This window comes from Lagenorhynchus albirostris, chromosome 3 (assembly GCF_949774975.1).
Source record: "Lagenorhynchus albirostris chromosome 3, mLagAlb1.1, whole genome shotgun sequence".
Lineage (NCBI taxonomy): Eukaryota > Metazoa > Chordata > Mammalia > Artiodactyla > Delphinidae > Lagenorhynchus > Lagenorhynchus albirostris.
Genome location: NC_083097.1, coordinates 66,577,079 through 66,592,206, shown reverse-complemented (window position 1 = coordinate 66,592,206; position 15,128 = coordinate 66,577,079). Strand labels below are relative to the sequence as shown.

The 15,128-nt window shown below is 38.3% G+C and overlaps 1 protein-coding gene across 2 annotated transcripts in view; it reads left to right on the top strand.

Annotated features, from left to right (window-relative positions):
- Window positions 1-14,661, top strand: part of EDIL3 (EGF like repeats and discoidin domains 3) — a 431,555-nt gene extending 416,894 nt beyond the window's left edge. Inside the window, exons 10-11 of one of the 2 annotated variants that reach the window (XR_009539865.1) lie at window positions 12,603-12,861; window positions 13,721-14,661. Coding sequence is in view for 1 of the 2 variants with exons in the window: in XM_060146146.1 (XP_060002129.1) it covers window positions 12,603-12,752 (150 nt within the window). In the remaining variant the exon portion in view is untranslated. Of the gene's footprint in view, window positions 1-12,602; window positions 12,945-13,720 lie in introns of those variants that run through there. The other variant, XM_060146146.1, reaches the window with a different exon arrangement.
- The last annotated feature ends 467 nt before the right edge of the window (window positions 14,662-15,128 follow it).

Below are 15,128 nucleotides of genomic sequence, written 5' to 3'. Positions count from 1 at the left end.
TCATTTGTAACATTTTATTTTAGATTCCATATATAAGTAATATATAAGTAATATCATATGATATCTGTCTTTCTCTGTCTGACTTACTTCACTTACTATGATAATCTCCAGGTCCATCTACGTTGCTGCAAATGGCATTATTTCATTCTTTTCCATAGCTAAGTAATATTCCATTGTATACATGTACCACAGCTTCTTGTTCCATTCCTTGTCAATGGACATTTAGGTTGCTTCCATGTTGTGGTGATTGTAAACAGTGCTGCAGTGAATATTGGGGTGCATGTATCCTTTCAAACCATGGTTTTCTCTGGATATAAGCCCAGGAGTGAGATTGCTGGATCACTTGGTAGCTCTATTTTTAGTTTTTCTAAGGAACCTACATACTGTTCTCTGTAGTGGCTGTGACAGTTTACATTCCCACCAGCAGTGTAGGAGGGTTCCCTTTTCTCCACACCCTCTCCAGCATTTATTGTTTGCAGACATTGATGATGGCCATTGTGACTGGTGTGAGGTGATATCTCATTGTAGATTTGATTGGCATTTCTCTAATAATTAGTGATGTTGAGCATCTTTTCATGTGCCTCTTGGTCACCTGTATGCCTTCTTTGGAGAAATGTCTGTTTAAGCCTTCTGCCCATTTTTTGAATAGGTTGTTTGTTGTTGTTGTTGTTGTTGTTACATATTTATTGGCGTATAATTGCTTTACAATGATGTGTTACTTTCTGCTTTATAAAAAAGTGAATCAGTTATACATATACATATGTTCCCATATCTCTTCCCTCTTGCGTCTCCCTCCCTCCCACGCTCCCTATCCCACTCCTCTAGGTGGTCACAAAGCACCGAGCTGATCTCCCTGTGCTATGTGGCTGTTTCCCACTAGCTATCTATTTTATGTTTGGTAGTGTATATATGTCCATGCCTCTCTCTCGCCCTGTCACAGCTCACCCTTCCCCCTACCCATATCCTCAAGTCCATTCTCCAGTAGGTCTGTGTCTTTATTCCTGTCTTACCCCTAGGATCTTCATGACATTTTTTTTCCTTAGATTCCATATATATGTGTTAGCATACTGTATTTGTCTTTCTCTTTCTGACTTACTTCACTCTGTATGACAGACTCTAGGTCCATCCACCTCACTACAAATAACTCCATTTCTTTCTATGGCTGAGTAATATTCCATTGTATATATGTGCCACATCTTCTTTATCCATTCATCTGATGATGGACACTTAGGTTGTTTCCATCACCTGGCTATTGTAAATAGAGCTGCAATGAACATTTTGGTACTCGACCCTTTTTGAATTATGGTTTTCTCAGGGTATATGCCCAGTAGTGGGATTGTGGGATTATATGGTAGTTGTATTTGGAGTTTTTTAAGGAGCCTCCATACTGTTCTCCATAGTGGCTGTACCAATTCACATTCCCACCAGCAGTGCAAGAGTGTTCCCTTTTCTCCACAACCTCTCCAGCATTTATTGTTTGTAGATTTTTTGATGATGGCCATTCTGACTGGTGTGAGATGATATCTCATTGTAGTTTTGATTTGCATTTCTCTAATGATTAATGATGTTGAGCATTCTTTCATGTGTTTGTTGGCAGTCTGTATATCTTCTTTGGAGAAATGTCTATTTAGGTCTTCTGCCCATTTTTGGATTGGGTTATTTGTTGTTTTGTTATTGAGCTGCATGAGCTGCTTGTAAATTTTGGAGATAAATCCTTTGTCAGTTGCTTCATTTGCAAATATTTTCCCTCATTCAGAGGGTTGTCTTTTCGTCTTGTTTATGGTTTCCTTTGCTGTGCAAAAGCTTTGAAGTTTCATTAGGTCCCATTTGTTTATTTTTGCTTTTATTTCCATTTCTCTAGGAGGTGGGAGAAAAAGGATCTTGATGTGATTTATGTCATAGAGTGTTCTGCCTATGTTTTCTTCTAAGAGTTTGATAGTTTCTGGCCTTACATTTAGGTCTTTAATCCATTTTGAGCTTATTTTTGTGTATGGTGTTAGGGAGTGATCTAATCTCATACTTTTACATGTAGCTGTCCAGTTTTCCCAGCACCACTTATTGAAGAGGCTGTTCTTTCTCCACTGTACATTCCTGCCTCCTTTATCAAAGATAAGGTGACCAGATGTGTGTGGGTTTATCACTGGGCTTTCTATCCTGTTCCATTGATCTATATTTCTGTTTTTGTGCCAGTACCATACTGTCTTGATTACTGTAGCTTTGTAGTATGGTCTGAAGTCAGGGAGCCTGTTTCCTCCAGCTCCATTTTTCATTCTCCAGATTGCTTTGGCTATATGGGGTCTTTTGTGTTTCCATACAAATTATGAAAATTTTTGTTCTAGTTCTGTGAAAAATGCCAGTGGTAGTTTGATAGGGATTGCATTGAATCTGTAGATTGCTTTGGGTAGTATAGTCATTTTCACAATGTTGATTCTTCCAATCCAAGAACATGGTATATCTCTCCATCTATTTGTATCATCTTTAATTTCTTTTATCAATATCTTATAATTTTCTGCATACAGGTCTTTTGTCTCCTTAGGTAGGTTTATTCCTAGATATTTTATTCTTTTTGTTGCAATGGTAAATGGGAGTGTTTTCTTCACTTCACTTTCAGATTTTTCATCATTAGTGTATAGGAATGCCAGAGATTTCTGTGCATTAATTTTGTATCCTGCTACTTTACCAAATTTATTGATTAGCTCTAGTAGTTTTCTGGTAGAATCTTTAGGATTCTCTATGTATAGTATCATGTCATCTGTAAACAGTGACAGCTTTACTTCTTTTCTGATTTGGATTCCTTTTATTTCCTTTTCTTCTCAGATTGCTGTTGCTAAAACTTCCAAAATTATGTTGTATAAGAGTGGTGAGAGTGGGCAACCTTGTCTTGTTCCTGATCTTAGTGGAAATGCTTTCAGTTTTTCACCATTGAGGATGATGTTGGCTGTGGGTTTGTCATATATGGCCTTTATTATGTTGAGGAAAGTTCCCTCTATGCCTACTTTCTGGAGGGTTTTTATCATAAATGGGTGTTGAATTTTGTCAAAAGCTTTCTCTGCTTCTATTGAGATGACCATATGGCTTTTCTCCTTCACTTTGTTAATATGGTGTATCACATTGATTGATTTGCGTATATTGAAGAATCCTTGCATTCCTGGGATAAACCCCACTTGATCATGGTGTATGATCCTTTTAATGTGCTGTTGCTTTCTGTTTGCTAGTATTTTGTTGAGGATTTCTGCATCTATGTGCATCAGTGATAATTGGCATGTAGTTTTCTTTCTTCGTGACATCCTTGTCTGGTTTTGGTATCAGGGTGATGGTGGCCTCGTAGAATGAGTTGGCGAGTGTTCCTCCCTCTGCTATATTTTGGAAGAGTTTGAGAAGGATAGGTGTTAGCTCTTCTCTAAATGTTTGGTAGAATTCGCCTGTGAAGCCATCTGGTCCTGGGCTTTTGTTTGTTGGAAGATTTTTAATTTTTAATCATAGTTTCAATTTCAGTGCTTGTGATTGGTCTGTTCATATTTTCTATTTCTTCCTGATTCAGTCTTAGCAGGTTGTGCATTACTAAGAATTTGTCCATTTCTTCCAGGTTGTCCATTTTATTGGCATAGAGTTGCTTGTAGTAATCTCTCATGATCTTTTGTATTTCTGCAGTGTCAGTTGTTACTTCTCCTTTTTCATTTCTAATTCTATTGATTTGAGTCTTCTCCCTTTTTTTCTTGATGAGTCTGGCTAATGGTTTATCAATTTTGTTTATCTTCTCAAAGAACCAGCTTTTAGTTTTATTGATCTTTGCTATCATTTCCTTCATTTATTTTTCATTTATTTCTGATCTGATCTTTATGATTTCTTTCTGTCTGCTAACTTTGGGGTGTTTTTATTATTTCTCTAATTGCTTTAGGTGCAAGGTTAGCTTGTTTATTCAAGATGTTTCCTGTTTCTTAAGGTAGGATTGTAGTGCTATAAACTTCCCTCTTAGAACTGCTTTTGCTGCATCCCATAAGTTTTGGGTCGTCGTGTCTCCATTGTCATTTGTTTCTAGGTATTTTTTGATTACTCTTTGATTTCTTCAGTGACTACTTCGTTACTAAGTAGTGAATTGTTTAGCCTCCATGTGTTTGTATTTTTTTATAGATCTTTTCCTGTAATTGATATCTAGTCTCATAGCATTGTTGTGGAAAAGATACTTGATACAATTTCAATTTTCTTAAATTTACCAAGGCTTGATTTGTGACCCAAGATATGATGTATCCTGGAGAATGTTCCATGAGCACTTGAGAAAAATGCGTATTCTGTTGTTTTTGGATGGAATGTCCTATAAATATCAATTAAGTCCATCTTGTTTAATCTATCATTTAAAGCTTGTGTTTCCTTATTTATTTTCATTTTGGATGATCTGTCCATTGGTGAAAGTGGGGTGTTAAAGTCCCCTACTATGAATGTGTTACTGTCGATTTCCCAGTTTATGACTGTTTGTATTTGCCTTATGTATTGAGGTGCTCCTTTGTTGGGTTCATAAATATTTACAATTGTTATATCTTCTTCTTGGATCAATCCCTTGATCATTATGTAGTGTCCTTCTTTGTCTCTTTATTTTAAAGTCTATTTTGTCTGATATGAGAATTGCTACTCCAGCTTTCTTTTGGTTTCCATTTGCATGGAATATCTTTTTCCATCCCCTCACTTTCAGTCTGTATGTGTCTCTAGGTCTCAAGTGGGTCTCTTGTAGACAGCATATATATGGGTCTTGTTTTTGAATCCATTCAGCCAGTCTGTGTCTTTTGGTGGGAGCATTTAGTCCATTTACATTTAAGGTAATTATCAATATGTATGTTCCTATTCCCATTTTCTTAATTGTTTTGGTTTGTTATTATAGGTCTTTTCCTTCTCTTGTGTTTCTTGCCTAGAGAAGATCCTTTAGCATTTGTTGTAAAGCTGGTTTGGTGGTGCTGAACTCTCTCAGCTTTTGCTTGTTTGTAAAGGCTTTAATTTCTCCATCAAATCTGAATGAGATTCCCTGCTGGCTAGAGTAATCTTGGTTGTAGGTTTTTCCCTTTCATCACTTTAAATATGTCCTGCCAGTCCCTTCTGGCTTGCAGAGTTTCTGCTGAAAGATCAGCTGTTAACCTTATGGGGATTCCCTTGTGTGTTATTTGTTGTTTCTCCCTTGCTGCTTTTAATATGTTTTCTTTGTATTTAATTTTTGACAGTTTGATTAATATGTGTCTTGGCGTGTTTCTCCTTGGATTTATCCTGTATGGGACTCTCTGTGCTTCCTGGACTTGATTAACTATTTCCTTTCCCATATTAGGGAAGTTTTCAACTATAATCTCTTCAAATATTTTCTCAGTCCCTTTCTTTTTCTCTTCTTCTTCTGGAACCCCTATAATTCGAATGTTGGTGCATTTAATGTTGTCCCAGAGGTCTCTGAGACTGTCTTCAGTTCTTTTCATTCTTCTTTTTTCTTTATTCTGCTCTGCAGTAGTTATTGCCACTAGTTTATCTTCCAGGTCACTTATCTGTTCTTCTGCCTCAGTTTTTCTGCTATTGATCCCTTCTACAGTATTTTTAATTTCATTTATCGTGTTGATCATCATTGCTTGTTTCATCTTTAGTTCTTCTAGGTCCTTGTTAAATGTTTCTTGCATTTTGTCTATTTTATTTCCAAGATTTTGGATCACCTTTACTATCATTATTCTGAATTCTTTTTCAGGTAGACTGCCTATTTCCTCTTCATTTCTTAGGTCTGGTGGGTTTTTACCTTGTTCCTTCATCTGCTGTGTGTTTTTCTGTCTTCTCATTTTGCTTATATTACTGTGTTTGGCATCTTTTTGCAGGCTGCAGGTTCATAGTTCCCGTTGTTTTTGGTGTCTGTCCCTAGTGGCTAAAGTTGTTTCAGTGGGTTTTGTAGGCTTCCTGGTGGAGGGGACTAGTGCCTGTGTTCTGGTGGATTAGGCTGGATCTTGTCTTTCTGGTGGGCAGGTCCACAGCTGGTGGTGTGTTTTGGGGTGTCTGTGGACTTATGATTTTAGGCAGCCTCTCTGCTAATGGGTGGGGTTGTGTTACTGTCTTGCTAGTTGTTTGGCATAGGGTGTCCAGCACTGTAGCTTGCTGGTCGTTGAGTGAAGCTGGGTGTTGGTGTTGAGATGGAGATCTCTGGGAGATTTTCGCCATTTGATATTACGTGGAGCTGGGAGGTCTCTTGTGGACCAGTGTCCTGAAGTTGGCTCTCCCACCTCAGAGGCACAGCACTGACTCCTGGCTGCAGCACCAAGAGCTTCATCCACATGGCACAGAATAAAAGGGAGAAAAAGTAGAAAGAAAAAGAGGATAAAAGAAAAGAAAATAAAGTAAGATAAAATAAAATAACGTTATTAAAATAAAAAATAATTATTAAGAAAAAAAAAGGACGGATAGAACCCTGAGACAAATGGTGAAAGCAAAGCTATACAGACAGAATCTCACAGAAAAGCATACACATACACACTCACAAAAAGAGGAAAAGGGGAAAATACAATAAATCTTGCTCTCAAAGTCCACCTCCTCAATTTGGGATGATTTGTTATCTATTCAGGTATTCCACAGATGCAGGGTACATCAAGTTGATTGTGGAGATTTAATCCGCTGCTCCTGAGGCTGCTGGGAGAGATTTCCCTTTCTCTTCTTTGTTCGCACAGCTCCTGGGGCTCAGCTTTGGATTTGGCCCCACCTCTGCATGTAGGTCACTGGAGGGCATCTGTTCTTCGCTCAGACAGGACGGGGTTAAAGGAGCCGCTGATTCGGGGGCTCTGGCTCACTCAGGCCTGGGGTAGGGAGGGGCACGATGCAGGGCAAGCCTGCGGTGGCAGAGGCCAGTGGGACATTGCATCAGCCTGAGGCGTGCCGTGCATTCTCTCTAGGAAGTTGTCCCTGGATTCCGGGACCCTGGCAGTGGCGGGCTGCACAGGCTTCCCAGAAGGGGGGTGTGGAGAGTGACCTGTGCTGGCACATAGGCTTTTTGGTGGTGGCAGTAGCAGCCTTAGCATCTCATGCCCGTCTCTGGGGTCCACGCTTTTAGCCGCGGCTCGCGCCCATCTCTGGAGCTCCTTTAAGCAGGACTCTTAATCCCCTCTCCTTGCGCACCAGGAAACAAAGAGGTAAGAAAAAGTCTCTTGCCTCTTCGGCAGGTCTAGACTTTTCCCTGGACTCCTTCCCGGCTAGCCATGGTGCACTAACCCCCTGCAGGCTGTGTTCACGCTGCCATGCCTCTCCATGCGCTCCCACCCACGCCCGCCCTGGCGGGTGAGCCGACAAGCCTCTCGGGCTGGTGAGTGCCGGTCGGCACTGATCCTCTGTGCGGGAATCTCTCCGCTTTGCCTTCCACACCCTTGTTGCTGCGCTCTCCTCCTCAGCTTCCCTACTCCGCCACATGCAGTCTCTGCCCGCGAAGGGGCTTCCTTGTGTGTGGAAACCTTTCCTCCTTCACAGCTCCCTCCCACTGGTGCAGGTTCCGTCCCGATTCTTTTGTCTCTGTTTATTCTTTTTTTCTTTTGCCCTACCCAGGTATGTGGGGACTTTCTTGCCTTTTGGGAGGTCTGAGGTCTTCTGCCAGCATTCAGTAGGTGTTCTGTAGGAGTTGTTCCACATGTAGATGTATTTCTGATGTATCTGTGGGGAGGAAGGTGATCTCTGCGTCTTACTCTTCCGCCATCTTCAGATTGTTTTTTTGACATCGAGCTACATGAGCTCTTTGTAAATTTTGGAGATTAATCCCTTTTCTGTCACAGCATTTGCAAATATTTTTTCCCATTCTGTGGGTTGTATTTTCATTCTGTTTATGGTTTCCTTTGCTGAGCAAAAGCTTTTAAAATTAATTAGGTCCCAGTTGTTTATTTTTGTTTTTATTTTCATTATGCTAGGAGATGGATTAAAAAAGATACTGCTGCAATTTATGTCAAAGTGTGTTCTGCCTAGGTTCTCCCCTAAGAGTACTATAGTATCCAGTCTTACATTTAGGTCCTTAATCCATTTTGAGTTTATTTTTATGCATGGTGTTAAAGAATGTTCTAATTTCATTTTTTTACTTGTAGCTGTCCATTTATCCCAGCACCATTTATTGAAGAGACTGTCTTTTCTCCACTGCACTGTATATTCTTGCCTACTTTGTCATAGATTAATTGACCATAGGTGCATGGGTTTATTTCTGGGCTTTCTATTCTATTCCATTGATCTATATTTCTGTTTTTTATGCCAGTACCGTATTGCTTTGATGACTGTACCTTCGTAGTATAGTCTGAAGTTAGGGAGCCTCATTCCTCCAGCTCTGTTTTTCTTTCTCAAAATTGCTTTGCCTATTCAGGGTCTTTTATGTTTCCATACATATTTTTAAATTTTTTGTTCTAGTTCTGTGAAAAATACCATTAGGAATTTGATAGGGATTGCAGTGAATCTATAGATTGCCTTGGGTAGTGTAGTCATATTCACAATATTGATTCTTCCAATCCTAGAACATGGTATATCTTTCCATCTGTTTCTGTCATCTTCTGTTTCTTTCATCAGCATCTTACTGTTTTTGGAATACAGGTCTCTTGCCTCCTTAGGTAGGTTTATTCCTAGGTATTTTATTCTTTTTGAAGCAATGGTAAATGGTATTATTTCCTTAATTCTTGTTTCTGATCTTTCATTGTTAGTGTACAGAAATACAACAGATTTCTGTGTATTAATTTTGTATCCTGTAACTTTACCAAATTTAACCTCCAGGTGTTCGTGTTTTTTTCCTGTAATTGATTTCTAATCTCATAGCTTTGTAGTTGGAAAAGATGCTTGATATGATTTCAATTTTCTTAAATTTACCAAAGCTTTATTTGTTTCTCAGTATGTGATCTATCCTGGAGAATGTTCCATGTACATTTGAGAAGAAAGTGTATTCTGCTTTCAGATGGAATGTCCTATAATTAAGTCTATCTGTTCTAATATGTCACTTAAGGCTTCTGTTTCCTTATTGATTTTTCTATCTGGATGATCTGTCCATTGATGAAAGTGGGGTGTTAAATCTCCTTTTATAGATTTTACCATTTGCCTTATATATTGAATATATTGAGGTGCTCCTATGTTTGGGTCACATGTATTTACAATTATTATATCTTCTCCTTGGATTCCTTGATCATTATGTAGTGTCCTTCTTTGTCGCTTGTAACAGTCTTTATTTTAAAGTCTATTTTGTCTGATACGAGTATTGCTGCTCCATCTTTCGTTTGATTGCCATTTGCATGGAATACCTTTTTCCATCTCCTGTCAGTCTGTATGTGTCCCTAGATCTGAAGTGGGTCTCTTTTAGACAGCATATATATGGGTCTTGCTTTTGTATCCATTCAGCCAGTCTATGTCTTTTAGTTGGAGCATTTGATCTGTTTATGCTTAAGGTAATTATTGATATGTATGTTCTTACTGCCATTTGGTCAATTGTTTTAGATTTCTTTTTGTAGGTCTTTTTTCTTCCCTTCCTCGCTTGTTCTCTTCCTTTGTCATCTGATGACTGACTTTAGTGTTGTGTTTAGATTCATTTTTCTTTTGTGTGTGTGTACCTATTGTGAATTTTCAGTTTGCAGTGACCATGAGGTTTTGATAAAGGCAGTCTGTATATAAACAAACAAGATTGTTTTAAGTTGCTGGTCTTTTAATTTCAAGTGCACTTCCAGTATCCTGCATTTGTACTTTCCTCACGATTGCTGGCTTTGATATCATATTTGTGTGTGGATGATTTCCTACTTCTACTGTATGTTTGCCTTTACCTCTGAGCTTTTCCATTATAATTTTCTCATTTGTAGTTGTGGCCTTTTCTTTTCCACCTAGAGAAATTCCTTTAGCATTTGTTGCAAAGCTGGTCTGGTGGTGCTAAAAAATCTTAGCTTTGCTTGTCTGTAAAGCTTTTGACTTCTCTGTTGAACCTGAATGAGAGCCCTGCTGGTTAGAGTATTCTTGGTTGTAGGTTCTTCCCTTTCCTCACTTTATATATATAGTGCCACTCCCTTCTAGCTTGTAGAGTTTTTGCTGAGAGATCAGCTGATTACCTTATGAGAATTCTCTTGTGTTATCTGTTGCTTTTCCCTTGCTGCTTTCATTATTTTTTTTCTTTGTCTTTAATTTTTGTCAATTTGATTACTATGTGTCGGTGTGTTCCTCCTTAGGTGTAGCCTGCCTGGGACTCTCTGTGCTTCCTGGACTTGGGTGACTATTTCCTTTCCCATGTCAGGGAATTTTACAGCTATTATCTCTTCAAATATTTTCTCAGGTCCTTTCTCTCTCTCTTCTCCTTCTAGGACCCTTATAATGTGAATGTTGGTGTGTTTATGTTGTCCCAGAGGTCTCTCAGGCTGTTTCATTTCTTTTCATTCTTTTTTCTTTATTCTGTTCTGCAGCAGTGATTTCCACCATTCTGTCTATCAGCTCACTTATCCATTCTTCTGCTTCAGTTATTCTGCTGTTGATTCCTTCTAGTATATTCTTCATTTCAGTTATTCTATTATTCATCTCTGTTTGTTTCTAGGTCTTTGTTAAACATTTCTTGCATCTTTTTTATCTGTACCTCCATTCTTTTTCCAAGATCTTGGATCATCTTTACTATCATTTCTCTGAATTCTTTTTTGGGTAGATTGCCTATCTGCATTTCACTTAGTTGTTCTTCTGGGGTTTTATCTTGTTCCTTCATCTGGGACATATCCCTCTGCCATCTCATTTTGTCTAATTTCCTTTGATTGCATTTTCCATTCTGCAGGCTGCAAGGTTGTAATTCTTCTTGCTTCTGCTCTCTGCTCCCTGGTGGATGAGGCTAAGAGGCTTGTGCAGGCTTCCTGGTGTGAGGGACTGGATCCTGACCACCGGTGGGTGGGCAGGGCTGTGCTCAGGAAGACTTTAAGCAAACTGTCTGCTGATGGGTGGAGCTGTGTTTCCACCCTGGTGGTTGTTTGGCCTGAGGAGACCCAGCACTGGAGCCTACAGGCTGTTGGGTAAGGCTAGGTGTGAGGAGGAAATGGCAGCCTCCAGGAGGGCTCACACAATGAGTACTCATCAGAGTTGCCACTGCCAGTGTCTTTGTCCTGGCAATGAGCCACAGTCGCCCTCTGCCTCCACAGGAGACCCTCCAATACTAGCAGGTAGGTCTGGCCCAGTCTCTTTGGAGGTCACTCCTTTCTCCCCTGAGTCCTTGTGTGCACGAGACCTTGTGTGCATCCTCCAAGAGTGGAGTTTCTGTTTCTCCCAGTCCTATGGAATTCCTGCAGTCAAATCCTGCTGGCCTTCAAAACCAGATTCTCACAGGCGCCTCCTCACATTGTGGCTTCTTCTTTGTCTTTGGATGTAGAATATCCATTTTGGTAGGTTCCAGCAGGTTTTTTGTTTGTTTGTTTTTTGTCAGTTGTTGTTTAGTTAGCTGTGATTTTGGTGTTTTCATAAGAAGAGGTGAGCTCACATCCTTCTACTCTGCCATCTTGTCTCCATCCTTATTAACTTCAATTTTTGTCAAATGTATGCTGATAGCTTCTCCCCATGTTTTCTTGTGGTCTCTGGTAGGTCCTTGGATGATGATTCTTTGAAGGAGGGGAGATGGTGTACCTTTTAGTCTGGGTCTAGGTGCAGTCCAAGTGCTCACAGCAAAAGTAAGCACATATGAAAAACTCAGTCATTCAGACCACGCGCCACTACTCCACACTGTGCCAACAGCCAACTGCCGATTTTGTTTTATTTTTTTCTAAAGCAAGCACTTCTCAAAGTTTACTGTAAAAGCCTCTTGGGAGAAAAATGGACATAAACACCTCAGAAAAGCATTGAAACAAAAGAAGTATGAAGAAGTCATGGGATGCCAACATGTCAGAATATTATAGGTCACAATGGTCACAAGAGTACTGTATGGATCCAGGAACTGAGTATTGTATGGATCCAGGAATTAATAGACAAGGCAAGAAAAAAGTAGTTACTAGCATTGATTGTGGTTGTCTCTCTTGATAATGGGTTAATTTTGTTCTCTATGTGAGAAGTAAGCCAAAGACATTGTGATAGAGACCGTTATGCTCCTCTCCATTTCCCAGCCTCCTTTGCAGTTGGGCTGAGGTCATATAATTAGTTAAGGTCAATGAGATGTATCCAGAAATGATTGAAGCTGCTTCCATACCTGTTTTTTCAAACATCCTGTGTAATCTAACAGCTTTCTCTCTCGTTGCCCCTTGTGAATGTGGATGCCACGTTTTTCAGATACTGGTGGTAATTTGCAACAGCCTGGATCTCTGAATCACTCCTTAGAAGAGACAACCTTCAGCAAGCTAACCAACAGCAGCCTGTGACAGAAGCAAAAAATAAATATCTGTTGCATTAAAAAACCATAAAAATGATAAATCTATGTATTCCTGCCTCAGACAGTTGAAATACATTTTCAACTTATTTAAGTCTTTAAACATTCATTGGCTAGTCAATTTAAAAATGATCATTAAAAAGAAGCTGCATTATGTCTCGAAAAATATAACATGATTAGTTATCAGATCTCACGTATGAGAAAAATGATCCAAACAAGAAAATAATAAAAATAATTCCCCCAAAAAAGGCCATATGATTGATAGTCTGTTCATCTTTACTAGGTTTTCCAGGGCAATTTTGACAATGATACCCACAGAAAAAACGTCATCGACCCTCCTATCTATGCACGGCACATAAGGATCCTTCCTTGGTCCTGGTATGGGAGGATCACGCTGCGGTCTGAGCTGCTGGGCTGCACAGAGGAGGAGTGAGGAGATCCCACAGCCCACAACCCTCCTCCCTATTTCCCTAAAAGTATCTCCACGGAATGAACTCTGCAAAGTCTATCGGAAACTGAATGGAATTTTTCATGAAATTACGGTAGGCCATTAGCTGTCTTCTTAAGGAGGTCTAAGCCTGCCTTTTCAAAGGTTTAATTTGATTTTTATCATTTAAATTTCTTAAGCAACATCACATTAGCTGTGAATTACTTTTCGCATTGTTTTCTGACTTCTTCATACTGGTTGAAATATATTAGGCAAAGAAAGTAGCACTCTTGGTAGCAAGGGTAAAAAAATCTCATAGTTATCAAATAAAAGCAAGAGTTGTTAGAGCTTTCATAATCAATACTCAACTTATTCTTATAAAAAGAATACTGCAATGTTAGCAATAAGTTTTTTTTCCCTTCTGTAATGAATCTATATTATCCTAATTATTTCCCTGTGCCTGACAAACACTGTCAGAGTTTATAACCAGAATTTGAAGAAGAATCTGTAACATGCAATACTAACTGAAATTATAATTCTCATCTTACTTCTAATCAGAGATTATGTGATCTTTCTCTTAGTGCTATTCTATATATTATATATTGCCTGAATAAGTCCATACTTTACCCAATTGACTTTTGTCCTATTACTTGCCTAAAAGAAGTATCATGTTTGTGTGTGTGTGTGTGTGTGTGTATGTATACACACGCACATATATATACACATATATATGAAACATGATTATCAGTAGATTGAGCATATTTAGTATCAGTAGATTGAATCTGCAATTCTTTTGTTTTTGAAGGAAGCTATAACTATGTAATCTCCAAATATTTCCTTTATAAAGACCTCAATACTACCATTTTGCAAAATTAACAACAAAATCACATTAAAGACAAAATTTAAATCTTTTTGATGGTATTTCCATAGCCTTATGGAAATAATAGAAAAATTGTTTGTCTTTTTTTTTTTAGCAAATATTGACATAGTGCTGCATAACTTGGCCAAGCATATTCATCATTTCTTTGTTCATCTCTGCACTTCCTGTGAAACTAGAATTTTATTGAGGTTTGAAATTAGTGGTGGTTTCTCAGGAAAGCACAGTGCATAGACATTTGTGAGAAGAGAAGTGTTTACTAATGACAAAAACCATTTTCAGGGTGAAAATTGATTTCTATCTATTTTGCTTCAAAGGTCCTGAAAAAATAATAAGCAATTATCATAATGATTTGTTATTGATAATGAGGTTTCATTGCCATTCTCTCAAATTAAGGCTCACACTGCCTCCATGAAAGTCCTCAACATCTAATTTATAAGCTTTACAAGTATTTGTTTTATAAGGCTTAGACGCAGAATTACTGGGGTTTTTAAATTGTGTCCTGAAAAAGAAAGTATGGTATGTGTACAAAACATTGACGTCCTGTGCAACACTGCTAAGTTCTTTTTTTCCTTATTATTTGTGCTGCATAACAGAAGCCACTAGAATGTTACTGTCTTGTCTGTCCATGTGTTAACAGCATTTCTTGATGATGTATATATGGAGTGGTCTTCAATCATAGTGAATTTAAAGAGAAAGTCAATCAATCATAATGGCATTTTTAATAAGAGCAAAATTAGGACTGGCTGGCCACGTATTTGTCCTATGCCCACATGCTTTCTACTTCAGGCTCTTATTATAAAATTGTTGATTTGAAGCATCTGAAATGGTGATCAGTTTTTAGCATCTTTCTTTCAAAAACAAAATTGCCATGCCATCATCTTTTTAAGATAACTTTAAATTAGGAATTTAAGTATTTTTAATTTGCTAAATTTTAAGGTCATGTTACAACTAATTGCTTAGGTCCCAAGCTATACACACACTCACTATGTAGCCAATGGCCCTTATTTCTTTAAAGATTTACTGTCCCACCAAATTTCTAGCCATTTTCTCTTGCAGGTTATGCACAATTCTTGATTCTTCTCAGAGTTCTTAAAATTATGAGTAATTTTTTGTAATGATTTACTTTCTCAAAATTATTCATGGCTTCTTATGATGTTTGTTTTAAATTTTATTTTACTGGTAGTTTTTTAAAAAAAAAAATTCAAAGGGAGTTTGTTAAAATTTTGTTCCTTTTAGAAATACATACAAATGGCTTTCTGTTGCTTGTGCATTCTCTCTCTGCTCTATATGTTTTTCACCAACATGACATATCATGGGATATCTCTTTATCCCATGATGCCCCAAATTAATGACAACAAAGGGATTCCCACATGTGGAAATGTTAATAATTATTGTGAAACAGTATGTAGCTTTTGTGTCATTTGTATCAATGACAAAGTGAACCAAATTTATTTAAATTCACAGTAAAACAAGGAAAATCTCATAAGAACAAGGCACAGAAG